This window comes from Drosophila willistoni, assembly GCF_018902025.1.
Source record: "Drosophila willistoni isolate 14030-0811.24 chromosome 2L unlocalized genomic scaffold, UCI_dwil_1.1 Seg196, whole genome shotgun sequence".
Lineage (NCBI taxonomy): Eukaryota > Metazoa > Arthropoda > Insecta > Diptera > Drosophilidae > Drosophila > Drosophila willistoni.
The window spans coordinates 7,063,834-7,086,603 of record NW_025814048.1 but is presented as its reverse complement, the minus strand read 5'-3'; the positions used below and the strand labels follow the sequence as shown (position 1 = coordinate 7,086,603).

Below are 22,770 nucleotides of genomic sequence, written 5' to 3'. Positions count from 1 at the left end.
GATTAGAATATCGCTTGCCAACACACATACACTCACACACCAACTACTGCCCCGTTCGCAGGATTTCAATGAACCGGAAATGAGCAAATCAAGCATGCCACACACACACACACAAACACATACGCACAGCAAATATCGCTAACACATGAGTGAAGTCAATTTTAAGCATCTTAATCAACCTTAAGGGGACAGCGTAACGAGACGTGAGGGTTTCAGGAGGGTGATGAGGCGGCAGGGGGGTCTCAGTTATTGAGGAATGCCTGTGCATTTGTCAGCTGGTCGGCATGGGCAACTACTTTAACAATCCTCTCGAGATGTGGCCACAGTTCAATACACTCGGACACGATTAAGTTTATTTATAATTTATGAGAGCATGCAAAAAAAAAAAGTATCCGGAAAAGAGCACTACATATCGAAGAAAATTTCCATTTCAGTGCCAAGGATATTGCGTTAAAATGATGAAGCGAGAGCCTTATCCCTTAACCCATATGTAAAATTACCACATCGCCTGACTGCACCGCAAAAACCCAACCATCCGACCGACCACTGGCTTAAGCATAAATGCTTAATATTAATAAATCAAGATAGAGCAAAAGGGGAAGATACACAAAAAAACAAAAAATAAAAATTTGCTTGCTTCAGTCTCTTGGAGTTTTAATGAGCCGAAACACATAACCATTTGGCCTAGTGCTCTAATTAAGAAAAGCTTTAAAACTAATTAATAATAGCAAAAAAAAATGAGGATAAAAATTAGAGAATTGGAGAAAGAGCAAATTCAGCCAGACACTTGAAATGTAAGCCCATTTTTCAAATGCTTTCGGGCGTGGCACATACTTGAAATGCGCAAATGTAAAATTAATGGCATACTTGACTCTTGATGCTGATTCTGATTCTAATTAGAAATGCATACAACAAAAATTTGCAGCTAGAAGCAACCCGGTAACTGCTACTGCTTAAAAATCAGTACTCCGGAGTGCTCAGATTGCACTTAACACTTTTACAGAGAAAGCGAGAGAAAGAGAGAGAAAAGGTAGGAGAGACACACGCCACGATACAGGAGAAGGAAAAATCAGTAAATTGAAGTGGCCTTTTGCACGTGCCTGGCAGACACTCCCACACCTACAAAACAGAAGCCACCCACACACACACACACACATACATAAAAAAAAAACTTTTCGATTTCTAGAATCTAGTACAAATCATATACGAAATTTATTTTATCATCGTTTTTTACACTTAACAAACAGATAGATTAACAATTATTAAGTTCTTTTATAGTCTGCCATTGGTATTCACTTAATTATAATCTCCTAGTTAAACACCGTCCATATATTACAACCTGAGTGTTATTATATTATAAATATTATCAACTAAAAATTGTGCTCATCAGTCCGGGATAATAAAAAAGTTTTTCTTTTTCTTTACTTAGTTGTTGGTACGTCGGTAAACTGGCGATCTGAAAGGTGAGCCCAATTGTGGATTACCATAGACAAAGTTTTCCTCGGAATCGGATAAATTTAATGGCTTTGGTTTGCGACCCCGATTCGGTGATTCCGAGAAGAGGGCTAAAAAATATATCATAAAATTTTAGTCTTTGTAACGAATCCAAACGATTAATAACTTTACTCACCATTATATACTTTAGTACCGGAATTATTGAAACTGTCACCATGGGAATGGTTCAATTTGCTAGTGTTTTTCTTGAATGCTAAAAAAAAAAAGGAAAGCAGAGAGTAATGGCTATTAGTTGGAAGGTTTCGCATTAAGTTATACGCCAATTGGCACGCGCTCGACTAGGCGATGGACGTGGGGGTGGTGGGTGCTATGAAATGAAAAATGTGCGAACAAACAAAAAACAGGCAAACATTTGCTCGACTTTTCTTTTTGCTTTCTTTCTGGGTTCTTTCCTTTTTGGCAGCAGCAGCAACAAATAATTTAGCTATTAAAATTAGTGTGAAAATTACGTGCGGGCAGAGGGCAAAATGCTGACCTTGCAGCAAACTTCTCATTAGCTAGAAATCTTAAGTAATTAGACTAATTTGGTAATTAAGGTAATTTGAGTATGCGCAGAGGCAACTTGCTGATAAAATGTAAAACACTTTTCGACCACCACGTGCAGGCGCCTTAACTGGGCTCAGCAGTTACATGTGTACAGGAAAATCAAGAATATAAGGAATCAAATATATAGGTATATATAATTGTATATAGTAGTATGGGAGCATTTGTGAATGAGTAAAGAGAATTAAACAACTCATTTCACTGAACTTGTTCCTTTTTTACTAACTCAATGGTTTATTTCTTTTCAATGGAGCATATAAAAACTGATCCGAAACCTCAGAAAACAATCAAATTAGTCTAAACTGAACAAGAGATTCAGTGAATCAACTGTAAACATATGAATGAATAAGTAAATCAGCTTTTTCATATATTAAAAAGTGACTCAGCGAACTCATTCTTTAAAATGAGGCGCAGCACTAATTCCCATACAGTGGTGGCAAAAAATTTGAGACATACATTTTTTGGTCTTAAAATCTGATTTCATGGGATTTTTATGTAATGTTAGTAAAAAGTTTTGATGTGTTCATTGATAGCGTTGAGTTGGTCATTCTATTGAGATAAGGTACCATAAATTTCGTGTTTTTTTTTTTGCCGCCACTATATATTATATATCCTGAATATCAAGCTCCTAATTTATAAGCCTTTCAATATATATTACTTCATATATGTAACGATTTTAGAATCAGTTGATTGATAATTTTAATGATTGTTTCCAATATATCCGTATAATATCAATTAGAGATATATTTTTAAAAGCAAATAGGTTCATTTAAAATATTTTTCAAAGCAAAATTTCTTGTTAAAGTAGCACAATTTGCTTTTACATTCAGTTATATATCTATTAAATATCCTCTTTAATCTAAACATTAAACAGCAGATGCTGTTTTTTAACCCCTCCAAATATCTGGAGAAAACTAAATTACCCTTTCAAAGAGTAAAGAAACGTTCTGAACCAATCAACACTTGGAAAAGCATTTCAAGTCAAGGTTAGGCGGCAGTGGCTATAAGTTTTGGTTTCTTTGGCCAAATTCAATTTACTTTTGCATTGCATTTTCCCATTTTTTCTTTCTTTTTTCAGCTCTCCTTTTCTGACTGGCGGCCTTGGTACCAGATGCTACTCTGGCCTGCTTCTGCTTCTGCTCCTAATACACATCTACACACAGTTGGCCAAAGTTTATGGGCATTGATTGCATTTGAATTACAATTTACACACTGGCATAAAGCCAATGGACCTGCGACATTTTTTTCTCTCCCTCTTTCTGACCACCCTCTCCTGATGATTATTTATTATTCAGCCTGATTAGCATAGTTTTTGAAATCCTTCAAGAATAAATATGTATGTATATTGGAGAAAGAGAGGGTAGTCAGGGGAGAGCAATTTCTACTGCTGCCTTTAATTTCATAGTTCAACCGCGAGAAGCTAAAGGAAAGCATGAAAAATCAAAGTTGAAGTCATAAATAAGAAATTCTGTAAACGCTGCTGCCAACCAACTGATGATGATAGTGCAAAGACTGAGCCTGTTATCGCTATGGTTGCCCGAAACTTTTTGGTATTCATGCACGAAATGACTAAAAACTTAAAACTAATAGAGAAGTGTAGGAAAAGTTGTGCGTGGTTGGGTTTTTGTGAAGATGCTGCTGCCCAGCTTCTATTAGATAACCCCTCATCTAGTTTGCCCCCCAACCACCGACTTCACCATGTCCTGACTCCAGCTTCGGGCTGCTGCCTGCTCATCCTCGGTTTGGTATGGTGTGCTTTCAAAATTATTAATTAAACTTACCCTCAGAGTTGACTTGCGTGACGTCTTGCGCTTGCAAAAAGAAAATGTACACTGCAAAAAAAAAAACCGAGAGAGAGAGTAAGAGAAACAAAAGTGAGTGAGAAAGAGTATAAATGAGAATGAATAACAAAAGTTGCTTTATATATGTACATGTGTATAGGTATGTCTATGGCTCATGCATGCGAAATGCAATTAATCAAGATGCAATAGTCTGTTGTCGTTGCTATTGCTCTTCGGGCGATTCCAAGATGCAATTGGGGGTGTTTGTTCTTTTTTTTTTTTTTGTTCGGGGTAACTCTTTAAACTTGTGGATTGGGTTTGAGTTGGGTTTGCGGTTGGTGTTTGTGGCTTGAGGTTGCTGGCACGTAGCAAAACAAAACTTCTTATCAGTTTGTGGTTGGCCAAGTGAACAAGGTAAACAACGTTGCTTGGCCACTTTTCTTAGCCTTCATTTTTTATTGGGTGTAAAGTGTTTTCTACCTTTCGTTTCGTTTCTTTTTTTTTTTTTGTTGGGGGAACCGATAACACAACAGCAACAACCGAAACCAACTAACTACATTGAGTTCCAAACAGAAAAATTTAGAGACAGAGAACGAGAAGGGAAAACGAAAACGACGAAAAGTTTTCCACAACTATGGCAAAAGCAAGTTTCATCGAGAAAGGGAGTGAGCTAGAGAGAGAGAGAGAAAATTCAGCAACTGAGTTGTTGGCTGCTGCGTGTAAAAATGCAAGAAAATGGCTCGAAAGTTTAACGAAGCGGCGTCGTCCTTACTAAAACGCAGGTCGCATGAAGCGTTACTAAAAAGGTCGACTCGCTGCCATTGCCTGTGTGTCAAAGGATAACGCAGCAAGGATGCCAAACGAAAGGGGTCGCTGATTAAAAATTCATGGAATTTGCGATTAACTGCAAAACAGGAACAGCAAAAAACAATTCTCCCCCTCTCTCTCTCTCTCTATGTCTAAGTGAAGGTCGCGCCGCCTCTTTATGATTTATGTTCTTTTACTTCTTTTTTTGGCTTAAATTATTTAAATTTATTGTATAACTCTAGATGGAATATGCAAATACGCTATCACTTACCCCATATCGAAATGATCACTATAATGGCGGTGGTTAGAATGAAACCAATATTTTCCAATAGGCGATAGAAGAATGTTGCCCCCATGGAACGTCCAGAGCATTTTTGAGCCAACATCGTATGGCCCACAATTGGTATCTGAAATAAGAATGTGGTTATAAGATGTATAGCTGTTTTCAAATCGGAAAGACAATTAATTATGTTCTTCTTTTTGTTTAGTGATCATTATTTCTTTATTGTTTTCGGATAAAAAGAATAGATAATCCATATCATTTCTATAAACTGTTGCTGTTGGAAAGAAGTGTCTTTGACTTGCCCAATATTTAAGTTGAAACTCATTAAAAATGCTTTGAGAGACTGATTTAGAAGAACTTCATTTATTTATTTTGTGTAAGCTCTTCGGCAACCGCTCGGCTTGATTCAAGGATATTTGCCGATTGTGCTTACCCTAATAGTCTATTGACTAGCCTTGCTTAGTCTATATTATTTTGTAAGTCACACCAAACTAAAGAGTTGCAAAAATATTGACGTTCACTGTAAAATACACAAAGATTTCTTTTTAGATAAACCAACTTTAGGGAGATAAATACACCAAGAAATTAAAAGAAAGTCAATTATTTAAGGTATTTTGAAAAGGATTTTTGCTTCAAATTTAAAGCAATCCCACTTAATATATGCGGATATTTAGCTACATATATTCGTAAGACCACCTCGGAGTGTATGTAAGCGACTGCGGAAACTTTAAGCGAGTATTTTTCTAAACTGTGTTTTTTAAATCAAATTCTTCTTCCTCCAAATCAGATCATTTTTATTGGGCACCACAGAGGATGAAGGAGTTGCAAGGATTTTACAATATTAAATATATGTACTTGCGTTAAATAAAACCCCAATTATTCGCCTTGGAAAAAATGTTGAAAAATTACTCTTTTTGGGCTCCCAGCTGTATTTATCCCCTTAAAGGAACTTTCTTTAAAATAAATGAATAAAATGGAACACAAAAACTTTCTTTTTTTAATGCCCATTTTCACAAATTCAACATATTTTTAAAGTACTGGCTATAAATTACCATTTTGTGGGTCATACCAACAATTACAATGTAAGATAACTAATGTTAGGAAATGGAATTTCGTTTTTAAAGCTGGCAATATTAAAGGCCACCTTTGAAATGGAAAATGTACTCTGCAAAGGCCAGACAAAACTTAAATCAAGTCGGTGACCATTGTGGCGTCTGGCCAAATGTTTCCACGAAGAAAAGGACAAGGAAGATCGACTTAGGCATGAGAATTTATTGACATGATGCATGAGAGTGTTTCTGTGTGTGTGTGTGTGTGTGTGTTTGTATGGTTAGCATATGAAACAAAAGACCAATAGCCACCACACGTATATAGGACATTCACAGACTCACATACTTAACGACTTTTGGACTTGTTTATGTGAAATCCTGAAACTGAGCAAAACCAACCTTTTGCCCTCCCCCCCTCGGTTTGGTCGATCTCTTTTGGTAGCGAAATTTATGCAATTTGACCAACAGCAGACAACTTGGACTTTGGGAAAAAGGTTAAGCAAGATATACGACAACAACTGCAACTACAACTACAGATACATTTACAACTGCAACTGCAACTACAATTGCGTTGACCATTCCATGCAACAGTGGGCGGGCATGGGCAGGGTGTAGATGGGTACATAAACGAAACTCAATTTATACGATTCCGTTGGTTGCAATTTTTATTTCAGTTGCCCGCTTTTAATGCTGCAGCGAACAAGACGAAGCGGCGGCAACACAACACAGGAAGTTTGAGTGCAGCAGCAGCAGGAAACGTGCCGGGTGAAACTTTTTGTGGAAATAACAACAACAAATTGATACGCGCCGAGGCAACTACTACTATCAGTATGTGTATGTTTGCTTTATCTAATGGCATCAGCAGCAGCAGCAGCGGCAGCAGCAGGTGTAACCCCATCCAAGCAACCTTCAAATGAAAAATGGCAAACGTTCCCGCACCCAACCAACATATATATTTACATTTGCGCTTTTTGTTGTTTGAAATTGAAATTGAACAACAAGAACAACAGAAACTATAAAATTCCAAAGGAATTTGCTACATATGTTTAACTAGTTGGTTAAATCTCATTCGTCTTACCTCAATACTTTGTTCGGTCTCTATTGATTCCACCAATACAAAGAACTGCTCATCCAGCGGAAAATCGCCAAGGAAATTCAAGCGATATTTGCTAAGACCATGGCCATGTTCAATGAATTCCACATCAAAGTATTTCGTATCCGATGGTTTGACCTAAAAATGTAGAAGAAAAAATAACAACAGCAAATAATTATTTAAGTCAAACTTAAATATGTTGGCAATACAAATTAAATAATTATTTTCTCATTTCACAAAAAAAAAGCTTAAAAGAAAATTCAATAAGCGCTCATTAGCATTAAATTGCAGTTGACTGAGGTCGCCAAAAGTGGTAGCAGGAGGCAGAGAGTGGGTGGGCGGGCTTCGGTTTTGGGAAGGGGTTCGTTTCAGGGGTTCGGGGAAGTTCCGGCCGTATTGTATTTATTTCATTTGTCAACTGTGTGGCAAAATTTGCATTCTCGCATAACCAAATGTATTTTCATATTTGTGTGCGTGTGGCAAAGTCTCAACAAATTGCAAGCAGCAAATTCAATTTAATTAAAATATGTATATATATATATATGAACAAATGTGTGAATTGTATTGTACATATATGTATCACAAACACACACACACCTACGCATGGAAAACCAAACATCATCATGACATTATCAAGTACTTGACAAATATTTCTGTTTGCATTGTGGCTTGTTTTTAAGAAATTTTTGATATTAAGAAGCTTTTTCTCACTCAATTTTCTACTAAATTGTCAAATTTTATATTTTAAATTTATCACCTTTCATTAAGCTCTACATTTATGGTGAACATTTCCCAAAATCATGCTTAAAACCTGAAGAAAATTTAATTTTAATAAAAAACATTTGTATAATAAAATATTTAACTTGCGAAAAAATAGCATATCCGGTAATTTTTCATTTGGCAAATTAATACGAAAAAAAGTGCAACTAGTTACAGTTGAAATGATCGAGAGATAAATACCCCCTACCTAATTGATGTCTAAAACTAACTAGATTTATTTGTAGATATTAGATATTTGAAGAAGGCTCCAGCTGAAGAATTACTCTTTGTTAAGAAGTTAAAGATTTCTTCCTCTAATAAACCATATTTAGTCTACAACTATTTCTGTTTATTTTTAGATATCAGAAAGAAAGAACACTTCAACTTCTTAAGCTGAAGTTAGTAACGAAGAAGACAAACTTAAAGGCTTTAAGAAGACTTCAACTTCTTAAGCTGAAGTTAGTAAGGAAGTTAAAGTCTTCATCCTTAGAATAGATTGACACTGACTCGATCGTAGAACTATCTATATTTAAGACCTTTTCATAAATTTTACTGAACTCAAATGACTAAATGCTTTATATTTCAAAAAGCATCCACAAAGTAAAACTCCTCAATTTCATAAATAATCAATTGATTCAGAAGAGTTACCTTAAAGTGTCAGCCGAACTCATTTATAAACTATATACATTTCCTTTTATTTGTATTTGTTTACTTTAAGTTTACAACAATTTAAAAATAAACTACCGGAAAGATGTGTTGAAATATTGTGAAAACTTGTTGTTGGGGAAAAGAAACTTTTATTGTTGGGACACGGCCTGTCAAGCTAGCGGAAAAGTTTACAGAAGCAAATAATTTAGGTCAAATGAAACTCTTTGAATTAGAGGTCGTTTTGCTCAACATGGCACATAATCTTTGAGATGGAATATATAAATTTTTCAGAACACCTAAATACCCGAATTTGTTACCCTAACCAATTCTAGAAGCATAAAAAATTCGAAACTGCAAAAAATAAGTTATTATTGTAGCGGAAGTGACCAGGGAGCAACTTTTGCTGACATCCGAACAAGTTTACGCACACCAGCGAGCACACACACACACACAAACACACATACATGCACACATATGTATCGAATATAATTATTAATATGTAATAATAAATACTTGAAAAAACATCAACATTATTAATAAACGGAAGTGCCAGCATATCAATACAATAAGAACAACAATAGCAGCAGCAATACAACAACAAAAAAGTTGAAAACAATACTTATTAGTCCATTGATAATACACACACACACACACACACAGATACACACACTTGCAAAAACAAAGAGTGAGAAAGAGTGAAGCAATATTTAATAATTAATTTAAAAATTATGCAGACCAATGCATTTTTATATTAATTTTACACACAAACACGTCGATAGCAAAGAGACTAAGAGCAATACATATACTATGATTGTATATACATATATATGTATGTATATATATCTGTCATGCGGTTGCTGGACTTGTTGTCAGTTGTGGAAATTGTTAAATTGAAGTACACATGAAATTGACAAGCAGAAGTTTTTACAATTCGGCTTTAAAATGAATTCCCAGGAAAGAGAAAGTCATAGTTCTTATTAACAGAGAACAAATAGATTGATTTCAATAGATCTTCTAAGCACAAATGTATTTGAGATCGATTTGGGCATGTATCTATAGAACTTGATAAAGAATTAATGTCGTGAATATTGATAAAAGGAAATACAAATCTAGCTGTATGTTAAAATATTTCTATTCGTTCTACCTAGTGGCCACACAAAATAGTCGACTCGTTGGAGAAAGAGTTCATAAACCAATACAATTTTTCTGTGTGACATTGTATATAATGAGATAATGATTGATATAAATCTGTTCCAAGTATTTGCACCATAAACACTATGACAAGCCTATCCAAAGTTCGTAAATCATACCTATTATATTGGCAATTTATACATATCATTTAAGATCTTGCCTCCTAACATGGGCCCCCTTAAAGGTTAAAGACTAACTATAGTTCTCTCTAAATTTTTTAAACAGGGGGGTTAACAATTTTCTATCAAGCTATTCAAAGCTGAAATCTAGAAAACTGCACTTAAAGGATTACTATGAACAGCCAATTTACGGCTTATGTACACAGAGTTCTAATCGATTCTCACTCGGATATATCACTTCCATTCCTCATCTTCAATGTTCAGTCGTCAATAAAACGCTCGATTGCACAAATAACAATCATCATTGACAGCTTCTGGCATCAGGGAAAACAATGAGAGCAGCGTTTAGTCCGAATGATCCACCCCACCCATTTACTCACATTTAAATTAAAGTAAAATGTTGAAATTTTTGAACGGAAAAGCAATCTAAATTATTTGCCATATCTCAAATGGCCACTTAACTGTAATTAGAGTTACAAAAATGCGGATAATATATATATTTCTTTTTTGTTAACTCAAAAAATAAAAACTGAAAGCAAATAATGCCTCAAGCTAGCCGGAAGTTGGAGGGGAAGTCAAGCAAAATTGCTGTCATTTTGCATTTTTCAAGAACGAACTTCTTTTCTTGCCTCCTCTCTCAATCACATTTTGTCTCTCTCTCCCACTTTCTTTTTTTTTTTCTTTAGCTGCAATGTCTTGGGGCAGCATTGACATTGCAAGGCTGATGGTTACTGGTTGCGGCTGTGGCTGCGGTTGCTTCAGCTACTACTTGCGGCATTTCTTGCGGCAACAACAATGGAAACAATGGCTGACTGGTTGAATGTCTGACTGGCACGAACTTTTGAATTCATGGACTACCATTGCTCTCTCTCTGTCTTCCGCTCTCTCTCTGGCAATGTCCTTGTGTCCATCTGGTTGACAGAAGAGCACTCTCATCGCTTGTGTTGTACATAATATTGTACTTTGGGTGAAGAAGCCGCCACTGGCATTGCGAATGCTACTGCTACTGGTAGAGAAGCGAACATTGTAAAGCAATTTCCTGTATTTTATTACCACATAAAATGCGAGTTCTGCTTCTCGTTCTTGTTCTACTTCGCCTACAATACTTGATGGCGGCAGTGGTTCTTTGCATGATTGTTCATCAAATAAGTGGCAGACAAATGTGAGGATTTAAATGAAATTCCCACATTTTATATATATGTATATACAAGAGACTTGTTAAGAGACTTACCTGCAATTTGGTTAGAGCTTTATCCAATCCACTAATATGCAATTCCTGTGGCTTCATATCACTCACTTGCACTGTCTCTGGTTTTACTTTAATGCCTGGCACCAATTTCAACGACATCTTATCCAATATGCCATTGGGCATTAATGCCTCCAATTCCAGATAGACATCGTTGGTCTTAACAATTGCAAGAAGTTCATTGAAACTAGCTAATAGCTCCAATTTACAAACATATCGACTAGTCTGACTATCAAAACCAGCCCGAACCTTGTAAAGTTTCAAAATTTGTTTGGCCAAAGGATCTTTGGCTGTCAGGCGACAGGTAAAGGCATCAACGGGAATTGGATTATCCAATTGATTCAAGCACTTGGAAATGTTGTGGGAAATCTAAAAAGAAGAATATGAAGATGATTATTACGAAAACAAGAAATTTATTTGTTTTAAGCTTACCAGATTTGTGTGTTTGTCTGTTTGTATATGATTACGCAACACCAATTGAGCATGATAATCCATGCCACTAAATATGTCTAGGGACTTGAGGAAAACAATCTGTAAAAAACAGATAATGCGTAACAATAGATCTAAGCCTTATCGCCAGATGGATAGAGAAACTCACTGCATCCGATTCTCGCACTTCAGCATCAAATTTGATATAAGCACCCGGATGACTTTCATCGCCGCTGGTTATAACAATTTTCTCTCCGGGCTTATGGCGATGGCTTAAAACACGAGCAATGCCTGCAAAATATAGAGAAAACGAGATGTGACCAGGTGAATGCTAAGCAATTCCAATTAAGTTTGAGGCCAACAAAAGTTATCAATATTTGATGCCATTTAGTATGCTTCACTGATTTGTTCTTCTTTTTTTTCCTTTCTCTCTTTCTCTCTCTCTATCTCTCTCTCTCTCAAGTGATGCTGCTTTGAATAGTTAATTACAAGAATTGCCTGGCATTTTTGGGTCCTTAGAAATTTCTGCTCTAAGCGCTCACTTTTCAACAAATACAGAGCTTATTATTACATACAATTATTTAATTAATTTATTCCACAATAACATGACATGGCACTTGAGGGCAGAGAAAATAATAATGATTGGATGCCTCTCAATTATTATTCATTGTTACAAAATGAATTAATTTTAAAGCAACAATATCAAAATGCAACAAGAATGAAAGCAAAGCAACCAATAAGCTAGCTAATTGTTTTGGGAATTTTCTTGTTTAGGTTGACACACAAAACGGCTTTGATTTTCCACTTTTGCTTTGCTTTGCTTTGCTTTCTCTCTCCCTCTCTCTTCAATAATAACAACAATAACTAAAATAACTGAAACTTGAATCTAAAACTAATCTTCCAGCTGTGCGAAGGACATTGGCTGCTCCTGCCTCTGCTGTTGCTGTTGCGTATAAATTGCTTGGGGACTTCATCTTGTGAAGCAGCAGCAGCAGTATATACTGTAGCCACAAATCAATAATCTGTATATTTATGGCAGTTATAACAAACACTTAATATACATAATTCAAAAACCAAGTAGTTAGTAACTAAAAAGTTTGAGTAACTTGTATTACTTTAGAACTCAGAGAATGGCAATAATGTATCATAGACCTGATTTTATAAGTATAAAATCTTGCCTACCTGGCAAGATTCGAAATCATAAACTAAACTAAACTACTGTACATTTCTTTAAGCATAAAGTTCAAATGCAAAAGCAAAAGGACCTATAGTCCTAGTATAGCAAACAGAAATCATATAAAACATGGCATAATGGCATGTTACTCTTTCGGTGTCGCGCTGTTTGCTATTTGCCGTTTGTCGCCCTATGTTTGTGTGTCTTCTTGGATGTTTATTTGCCTTACGTGCAGCGACGTGAAAAGTGTGAAAAATTGTTTTCTTTTCTCCACTTCCCATTTCGTTTTTTTATTTTTTCTGTTTTTTTGGTGTAAGGATTTTTCCTTATGCTTTTTTATGAATAATGTATTACGCTTAGCTGGCGTTGCGTTTTGAATTTTTTTTTTTTCTTCTCTCTATCTCTATCGCAATTGCTCAACTTGCAAATATGAAACGCTTCTCTTTTTTTCTCTTGAAAAAACAGCGCAAATAAGTATGCTATAAATGCTCAACTTGTTAACAGTAAATAAATCTCATACAGTGGATATTGACTAGAATGCATTAATAATAAAGAAAAAGAACTGCCATGTCTATATGCACTTTAAAGTATATATTTTATTTTGGAAGTATTAAGCATTCAAGTGGATTTATTCACTCTCAGATCTCACTCTTTTTATCAGGATTGGATTAAGGCTGATGTAGAGTGAGGTTTGTGAGGATATAAATGGGTAAAGAGTTACGCAAAAGTAATCAATGTTTCTTCAAATCTGAAGATCTAAGAATCTAATAGAAAAGATGTTATTATATAATTTAAAGCCTCAATTTTCATGAATATAAATCCTAAAATGGTTATATCCTTCTAATTATTATGGCTTACATTCAGTCAACGATTGGAGGATACAAATGTTGTAAAAAGTGATATACTATTCCTATTCCAAACCCTAAAATTAACCCTTTTGTTAGATCTTTTTCAGTTTTAGCTTTTCTGTCGTAAAATATAATATTTCGTTTAAATGAGTGACAGAGTTACAAGCACCTATTCCAAAAGATTTTAAATTTATTCTGTTACCAAACTCTAAAGTTAAACCCTTTTTTGCATAAACTGTATAACAATTAAAAAGAATTGCCTGAATTAAAATCAATTGAATCCTATCACTCTTTTGCTGGTCGTTTGTCTGCATCCTCACATATTATTTCGTCCCTGTTTAAACCTCTCTCAAACACTTCCCTCCCCATAACACCCATTGTGCATTTTCAGTAAAATTGAAAGCAAAGGTAATTAATGCAAAATTATGACCAGTGAATTGACGCTGTAAACACACACACAGACACACACACACACACAACACAACTGTGTTGCCTTTGTTGCCTTCATTGTTGTTTGTACAGCTTCCAAAAATCAGCCTAATTGGGTTATCAATAAATCGCATGTAAAATATATAGACCTATTTACACGATTTGTATGCATGAAATGTGCAAACAACACACTCTTTCTCTTCCTCTTCTTTTCGCACAATGAAATGCCATTTCAGTGTACAGTCCAACGGATTTGAATGAAGTAAAGCGCATAAATTTGCATGTGTAAAATTGGCCAAAATAAAACAAAAATACAAAAACTACATCAAGTTTCGAATAAAGCATTATTTGCTCATAAAATTAGCACTTTACAAAATTTAGTCTAATGAAATTAATCATTCAATCGTTATATGATGAACAAAAAAATATATGTACGAGATAAGAGACTGAACGGAGAGAGGGGGAGAGAGAGATATGGGGGTTAAAGTAACCTTGCTGGAAAACTACTCACCTGTGTTTTTATTAATCGTCACAATCTGCTCATTGGAGCTGCTCCAAATCGATGATAATGTTAGCGGTGAATCGAAGCAAATGATGTCACCCACAGAGAAAATTGTCTGTAGAAAAAAAATATATGAAAAAGAAGCAGAGTTATAAGTAAAAGTAGAATGGGGTGTAGAGAAGGTCGAATGCAATCGAACATTGAAGAGACTTAGTTTTCATAGACGTATACACAAATATGTTTACACTGTGCTGCAAAGTTTACTATAGAAATAAACAAAAAGGTCAACAATTGGCAATATAATCTTCCAAATGTTGAAGCTTTCGAAATTAATGCAATGAATATAATACCTAAGATTAACATTTAAAAACTTAAAAATTTTTTATAAATAATTAGAATTTTTTCAATTGATTAACTATTTATAATTTAATTTGTCTACTTGATTTGTTTTTAATGCTTGAGTTTATTATGTTATACATCAAAAATATTTAATTTTCTAATTTTAAAACGTCAATAAATGGAAACGTCTTACGTTTAACAACGATTTGGCCTGAATATATTAAAAAAAGAGTTATATAAGAAGGAAAAACTGATGATTTTGTTTTATTAATACCATATTAAAATAAAACGGTTGGTTTTTCGATATTCAAAAAACTGAAAAAAATTATTGTATTTGTGATTTAACTTTGATGCTCTAAACGTTTTTCTTTTTTTTTAAATAAAAGAAAAGGGAATAGGTTAAACTGTAATTCGTCTCTAACATCATAGGAAATAAATAAATTTTATAAATAAATATGTTGATATAATATGAATAATCATTTGACTAAGTATTTCACATAATTCTATCATCTCACAACAATTTCCAAAGCAGTGCAAACATTACTAAAATTGGAAACTCAAATAACTAAGTATCTCAAAATGTTAGATACAGTCGAGTCTCGATAGAACTACAGAGATTTCCGTTTTCCCGGGTTTTCCATACCATTCTTACGAAATATTGAGGTTTTCGATTTAGCGAATTATCCCGTCTCGACTGTAAATAGATTGCTCATTTGAGACTTAAACCATTTCTATGTAGTTCTGTGTTATTTATATATATGCACGTAAAACGTGTCTCAACACAAATCCATCCCATCATCAGCGGGTCGGTCATATTAAACATGACGTAGACAAGTGTCAATTCTGTTGATATTGCTTGGTTTGGGTTGAGTTGGGTTTGGTTTGGTTGGGTTTTGGGGTTAAGTTTTGGGATGCAATCTGCTGACAGTTTGGACATAGAGTATATACACAGACATTACGGATAGACACATACATGCATGGGCACACCCACATGCATGTTTTGGTTGTTGCCTGAGTGCTCAGCAACAACATCTACAACAATGAACAAAAACTCACCTTAGTGGGGTAAATATGCTGTGACTCAGACACTGACAGTTTGATATAATCCTCAGCATATTTAACTCCAGTTGTATCCTTTAAACTGATGGCAATCATGTTATTCGTCTCACGTTGCAAATTCAACTAGATAAGCAAAATAATAGAGTGAGTTAGAAATTTTCACATTCAACTATTACGATTTTATATGTATTTAAATGTTGCTCAAAGAGATGTCATCATAAGCTGCTATTGAAATTTATTTAATTAAATTTTGGAATTATTTTCCTGCTTAGCAAACAAATAGGACATAAGTATGATGGATAAATCCCATCCTCCGGGTCTGTTTTAAGTCTTGGTTAATGGATAGGTTAGACCACACACATACACATATACACACACACACACACACACACATTCTTGAACAAGGTGAAGCCACTTTAACTAGTTCCAAGTGTTTCGAGTCTTAGTTCGTTCTCTGTTTTGTGGTCTGCGGTGTGGTCAGTGGGCAGCTGCAGCTTTTAAGAGAAGGCTGCCCGAAAAAAAAAAAAATCTGCTGCTCCTGCTGCTTCCTGTTTCCGTCTTGTCCATGTGCAGCACAGAATTTTTATGCGGGGGCAACAAACACACACACACACACAGCCGAAATAGAAAGAAAGCAAGGCAAGTGGCCAAGCCAACAGTCAGACGGACTGACAACGTGAAACTGAGATTCTCTTCTATTCTGTTTTGTTTTTTTTTTCTGTTTTTGGCTGGTTTTTTGATTTTGTTAACAACAGCAGCCTCAGGTGCTTGACGTCACAGTACATTAAAATGCAGCTGCTCTCATTGTTAGGAGCATAAAATTGAAATAAGTTTGAGGCCACAACAAAACTTGCACACAAAAGAGGAGAAAAAAAAATATTAAGCTTAAACTTAAACTTGGCATTTTGAATAAGTGTATAAAAATGGAAAATAGAAACCACAAAAACTCTCGAGCAAATATGACAAGAGCAAAAGTCTTTTTTTTGTTCTCTTTTTAGCTTTTGGTCATTTGCCGCATTTTTGGGGCAGGACCAAAAACCAATGACAATGACAACTCACCGCAATTGTCAGATTATTGCCAATCTGAGCATCGACCACATCCTTGGTGGCCAAATCGTAGCGCAAGCCATTTACATCCTCAATATAGTGAGAGAACTCATTGCCCAGATTATCATGCAGCGAGACTTTGAATGCCACATTCATGCCACGTGGTAATTTATGTTCCAGTTTTTTCAATTTGATATTTGGCAATAGGGTGACCAAAATATATTGTACATTCTTCACTTCAATGCCAATAAGCAACGTTTGGTCAACGGTTTTGGCCTAGATAACAAACCAAAGAAAGAAAAAAAACAGAAGTGAAATGCAATTTCAAACTAAGCCGCTTTTGGGGCACACTCACAATTATCAGATCACGACCGAGAGAATCCTTTGTGTGGACAATGCCATCTGGCGTTACGCTCACAATGCCACTACTCTGCCCATCTAGCTTATAGACCGCATCATCCATATTACATTTCAACTGGAGTGTGCTACGCGGTGCGGCCAAAATCGAGTCCATTTTTGTGTGCTTGGGTGCCACCAATTCCAGTGTTTTGATTACTACCGAATGATAAAAACGTTTTCAATTTTGTGATTTCATTGTTGTTGCCATCTCATTCCACGACCACCATCACCATCATCAACATCCCCCATTCATTCGGTGTCTCTACTCACCAATTAGCTCCACACTGGCTGTTGGCAATTTTGTGCCATCGGCTAAACGCACCGAGGCTGATATGGTAACCTTACCGGGATTTAAGGCTCGTATGCGCACTGAAATCAAATCACTATTTTGGTATTCAATGCCTGAAAGAAGAACAAATTTGTTGTTTTAGAAAACATTTTAAATGGACTTTAACTATTTAACTGGGAGCTTAAATTATGAAATATCAAGATCTTAATCTATTTAATCGGAATTAAGCTAAATTAATATTAAAATATATCCTTATAGGAACATTGTTCTAATCATAGAATAGAAAATTTAGCATTCAGACCTGTTCTTGTTTCCGAATCGGTTTTAAACCCAAATCGAAAAAATTTCACATTGTTTTCAAACTTTTTAACATATATCAACTTACAGCTAGTTTTTGAGGACAAATCCTAACATTTAATTTGTAAAAGGTTTAAAAATAAATTTGATTTTGCTTTTGGCAAATGAAATTAATATATTTATACTTTACATTGAATTCATTTGTGCAAACAATTAAAATAAACAAAAATAAATGCAGTAAAAAGTGGCAAAGGCATTTCGATTGAAAACTTTTGGAAAGGAGATTCCAAATCCATTTTAACTACTGTCATAACTTTTTCACATTGAAATTTTTAGTTGCTTTTTAAAGAATGTTTGGTTGGAACACTAATACTAACTTCGAATTGTTTGCAAAATATAACAGATTATTAGAAAAATATTGAAAAGCCGTCATTTTCACAAATTTAAAAAAATATATGCCATTCCTTTTTATTTCCCTGATTCAAAGGTAAACGATTTGAATCGAGAGCCAGAACAGGTCTTAGTTCTGATTCCGGCAAATAACATTAGAGACCTAGTCTGTTTATAATTTGTATGTTCCGTATCTGTTCCTGCACTGAAACTCAACCGTGCAAGCTCATCGAAGAACACTTTAAAAATTTAATCTGCGTGTCTTTTGGTGGGCTTTGTGCTAAAGCAAACTAAAAGCAACAATGCCGTATCGAAGCACGTTCTATCCACATTGCAAATACATAATGTAGCCTTACCTGCTTCTGTGAATACATTGAAGATCTCTACTAATTCGGGCTGACTAACTGTCCAGGTGATTTGCATATTCTGTAGAGTGCCCAAGACCATGGGTGATAGATCGGGTAAACCCCAAAGAGTGGCTGGCATTACGGCTCCACTGCGTATGCGGACTAAAGGAGTGCGTATTTGAACAGCCTTCAGTGCCACAACATGAACATCGACAGTATCCTGAGATACAATTTCATCCTGATTGGTTATGGGATTCCGTAGAATGCAATTGCCAGTGATTTTAGTAGCTCCCAATCTATGAGCTGTCACAATAGCTGAACTCATGGCTGTAAGAAGAGGAAGAAACTGAGTTGCCTATGAATTCTTTCGTTTAAATGTCTCAATACTCACTTGCCACGTTTTGCTTATCCACCTGATAGACAATATTTGTATTGGGCAATGGACCACCTTGATAATAGATTTGTATACTCGATCCAACCACCAGGGTAGAGTTCCTGGGATACAAACGTAAAGGAGCAAAGACCTGAACATTGACGCCTTCACTTGACACCTGGTGATCCCCCACTCCTGCCTGGAATATAATCTTTGTCTCGCCAATGTTATTGCCAGTGATCAAGTACCGTAATACTCCTGGTCCCAGATTCTTTTGCGATAGCTGATCATCCAGACGTACACTCAAAATATTGGGATCGACTATCAACTGACTTAGCTCATAAGCAGCCAGTTGATTGTAATTAATCTCCAAAAGATTATCATTGGTATCAAAGAGCTTCACGATTGCCTCTATGGTATTGGTACGTTCTACACGATCCATGGCCAGAGCACTTATTGCTCCAATACCCACCACAGAGATGGATAAATAGGAGGGATCATTCATTAGACAGCGATCGGTAAGCTCAAGACGAGCATGTCCCAAGCGTAGGGGGGTCAATAACAATTGTTGCGACTTCTCATCATGTTGCACCTGAACAATGCCCGCCTCGGAGAGATCCAGTTGTAGAAAACCACTGCCCTGAGCGATGGGCAAACGATGGACATGCGACGGAGACATATAGATGCTCACATGTTGCGGCAACAAAGTATTATTCACTGTATGGAAACGTATTTCATTCTCTATTAAGGGTGTGCTAACTGCTCCAGTTTTGGCCTAAGAGATAACAAACAAAATTAATAAATTTCAATTGACTTTGTATACCATAATCTTACATTTTTCACTCCAAAGGGTGGACGCTCTGCATAGATATCCTGCTGAGCCAGTTTTTTATCATTGTACCGTGAAACAGTTCCCTTAATACGGAAATTATTGGCCACCTCATTCATGGTGAGAATCAATATATCCCGCGCTGGCAAACTAATGCCCTGATAATGCTCTTCTTCAGCGACCTGACGATGTGGTATATTGTCCACATGATAACGCTCTTCTCCAGCAGCAAATTCCCATTCCAACCACAATGAACTAACATTCATAAGCTTGCGGTTTTTCACATCTTGCACTTCAATCTCGATCTCAAACTGATTCTTCTGCTGTTCATTCAGATAGAGCAATGAATGGGATGCTGAATGTGAGGCCAGATCCAGGGGGCATGATTTCCTCAACTGCTGGCGAGCATAGAGCTTAAGGAAACGTGGTCGAACACAATGGACTTTTGTTGTCACATGAGCCTTGAATGCAGCAAAATTTGATGTGCTCAAAGAGTTGAAAACTCGATAAGTGAACTCAGTTTCTCCCAGTTCTCGGCATAGAATATTAAATGCTGTAATCTCATTTTGGGTATCAAATTCAATTTCCGAGACTTGAATAACTTTGCTATTAAAATTGATGGACTTGGTGAGCTCAGCTTCCAGGGTGAATATACGTTGGGGTCCATTGGCATAGATGACATGGCGAGAGGAGCCCACAGGTAATACAAGTTCATTCTCGACAGGATTGAGAACAACTAAAGGCTCATAGACATGAATATCGACGGAATCTTGTAGCAGTTTACCCTGATATATATACGAGACACGTAATTGTGTAGTACCCACGGCATTTGCCTTCAATCGCAGCACATGACAAGCGTCTGCGGCCAACTCGGGCACATTATCTCCATCATTGCTTTCGAGTAGTAAAGGATGACTTAGATCCACTTGGAAGTTAAGATTATCACATTTGGTATATGGCACATCCAAGTCTTTTACAGAAGTATATAAAGCAATATGGACCCATACAAAATCTCCGACAGCCGTTTCAAAGTTATATTCCTTGATAACCAGACGCTGTGGTGGCAGAAAATAGACATGAGCCGTTCGGGCCACATTCTGATTCTTAGCCAAAGTGACTTTGACTGTGGTGTGGGATTGGCCGCGTTCATCAAGACGGCCTCTGATTTCCGTAGTAGCTAATCCTTGATTGTCGATTTTCAACACTTGAGGATTACCAGAAAACCAGGCATAATTGTAATCTCCACCCACGGCATGGAACTGAATCTTTTGTGGCTTCATTGAGTTGGGATCGAACGGTAATATGACTTGAACTGGTTCCAGTTTTAAGTCGGCAAAGATGTGCATCTCAGCTTGGACCGAAAGATCCTTGTAAGATCCATAGACCTGGCTAATACCTTCCTGCTTTGCTTCACCATAAATGCGACTACCATTTCGTGTCTGCTTAAGGACTGTAAACAAGTTCTTGTCCAGTTCAGAGTCAATGGTGTAACGTGAACCCAAGGTAATTTTTTGACCGTGTGAGGAATACAAATCCAGGGCAATTTCATGCCTCTCTCCAACCACAGTTATCCAGTTATTGTGTGGCATTAAATTGATGCCAAGTTTCAAAGGTTCTGCTACTGTTATCAGAGCGCTTGGTCCTTTCAAGGAATCTTTGTCCTTATCCTGATCCGGTACATTACGATCTCTTAGAAACACTTGAGTACGTCCAAGGTGGGAGCCAAACACTGTTGCGCCATTTAAATAGGCCACATTGGAGTCTTCCACTTCTAAATAATATTGCTTGCTATCCTTAATCTCGTGTAGCTTGTCCATTTTCAACTGTAGTATGCGTAAATTGATGGAATCTCCCGCCATTATGGTCACCTCCGATGGTTCAATAATAATATTCGCCAGGACGCTGATATAAACCTCAATATGTGGGACATTTCGGTATTCCGGTTGTGGCATGCTAATGGTTACCTTAGAAGTTCCCGTATTGATGCCCTCCAACAGGATCATATAGCCCTTTACGCCATTAGCCTCAAATTTTTCCAATGCTGGTGGCACTGTGTGGTAAGGACTGTCCGAGAAGGTCAGGAAACGCATAGCTGCAGGAATGTTACTACTCGATTCGGATACCTCCCAATTGAATTCAATGCCTTCCAACGTGAAGAACTCATTCTCTTCCGCATCGAAGGCATGGAGCTCGAAAACAGCGGGTGCCTCTTCTAGATACAACCTACGCGTGGCTGTGCGCACATTCAGCCTGGCTATGGCATCTACAATGACATCACATCGCAGAGTCGATCCCGAATGAATGTCCTCAGCGAAAACGATGGCCGTGTTCCGGCGCCGTTCGTGTGTTTGGACTGTGACAATTGCCTGATTGGAACATTCGCTAAAATCTTGATAAATTGGAGTCACCGATATGTAGTCCTGGCGCGAAGAAGTCCTAAAAATATATTATATTTTAGGTTAGAAAGATGCCGGCATTGGCCCTATACGACGCCCGACCCACACTCACCATTTGTAACAGTTGGACTCGTCGACTTCTAGGGTAAAGTTCACTGATTTGTCATGAAAAATTGGCAGCAAGACACGGGGATGATTTAACTTGGCCGCTCTAATTATTTCGTTAGTTAAAAATATTAGAAAAAACAAATAAATTACTCTATGAAAGCCCATTTTGGACGCCGCCAAATCACGCTACAAATCTAATAGAGATGAGCAAACGAGTTGGTAACCGAGGCGAATAGTTAGAGATGGACCTATCTATTTAGAGATGACAATGTGACAAACAGCTTAATAAGAATTCAAAAAATAATAACTAATCAATCAGAAACATACGTTTTTAATTGCAATTAAAATAAGTTAAATATAAAACAGAATGATTTTGAAATATTATATCGTTTTATATTACTATTATTTTTGTGGCCCCCTGTATGAGCATTTTCCGCTCTATATGTAAGGATGGCTGTTTTGAACCATAGCTCATCTCTAA

General features: G+C 36.4%; 1 protein-coding gene across 1 annotated transcript; it reads right to left on the bottom strand.

Annotated features, from left to right (window-relative positions):
* Positions 1–1,179: 1,179 nt before the first annotated feature.
* LOC6640258 (nuclear pore membrane glycoprotein 210) lies at positions 1,180–22,494 on the bottom strand. The gene is made up of 17 exons (XM_002063102.4): positions 22,294–22,494; positions 19,791–22,221; positions 18,975–19,731; positions 18,593–18,910; positions 17,531–17,662; positions 17,217–17,416; positions 16,874–17,137; positions 15,812–15,937; positions 14,426–14,531; positions 11,633–11,754; positions 11,467–11,565; positions 11,020–11,403; positions 7,057–7,209; positions 4,918–5,053; positions 3,840–3,890; positions 1,631–1,708; positions 1,180–1,565 (listed from the first exon to the last, which is right to left on the bottom strand). The coding sequence occupies exons 1-17, from the start codon at positions 22,452–22,454 to the stop codon at positions 1,426–1,428; spliced, it is 5,658 nt and encodes a 1,885-aa protein (XP_002063138.3). The 5' UTR covers positions 22,455–22,494; the 3' UTR covers positions 1,180–1,425.
* Positions 22,495–22,770: the final 276 nt, after the last annotated feature.

What these genes read in the sequence shown, in the direction of transcription:
- LOC6640258 (XM_002063102.4), bottom strand. Translation starts at nt 22,454, where the DNA reads ATGGGCTTTCATAGAGTAATTTATTTGTTTTTTCTAATATTTTTAACT. An exon ending in GAGTCCAACTGTTACAAATG is followed by an intron (nt 22,222 to 22,293) that starts GTGAGTGTGGGT and finishes ATATATTTTTAG; the next exon opens with GACTTCTTCGCGCCAGGACT. An exon ending in GACGATTAATAAAAACACAG is followed by an intron (nt 11,755 to 14,425) that starts GTGAGTAGTTTT and finishes TATATTTTGCAG; the next exon opens with GCATTGCTCGTGTTTTAAGC.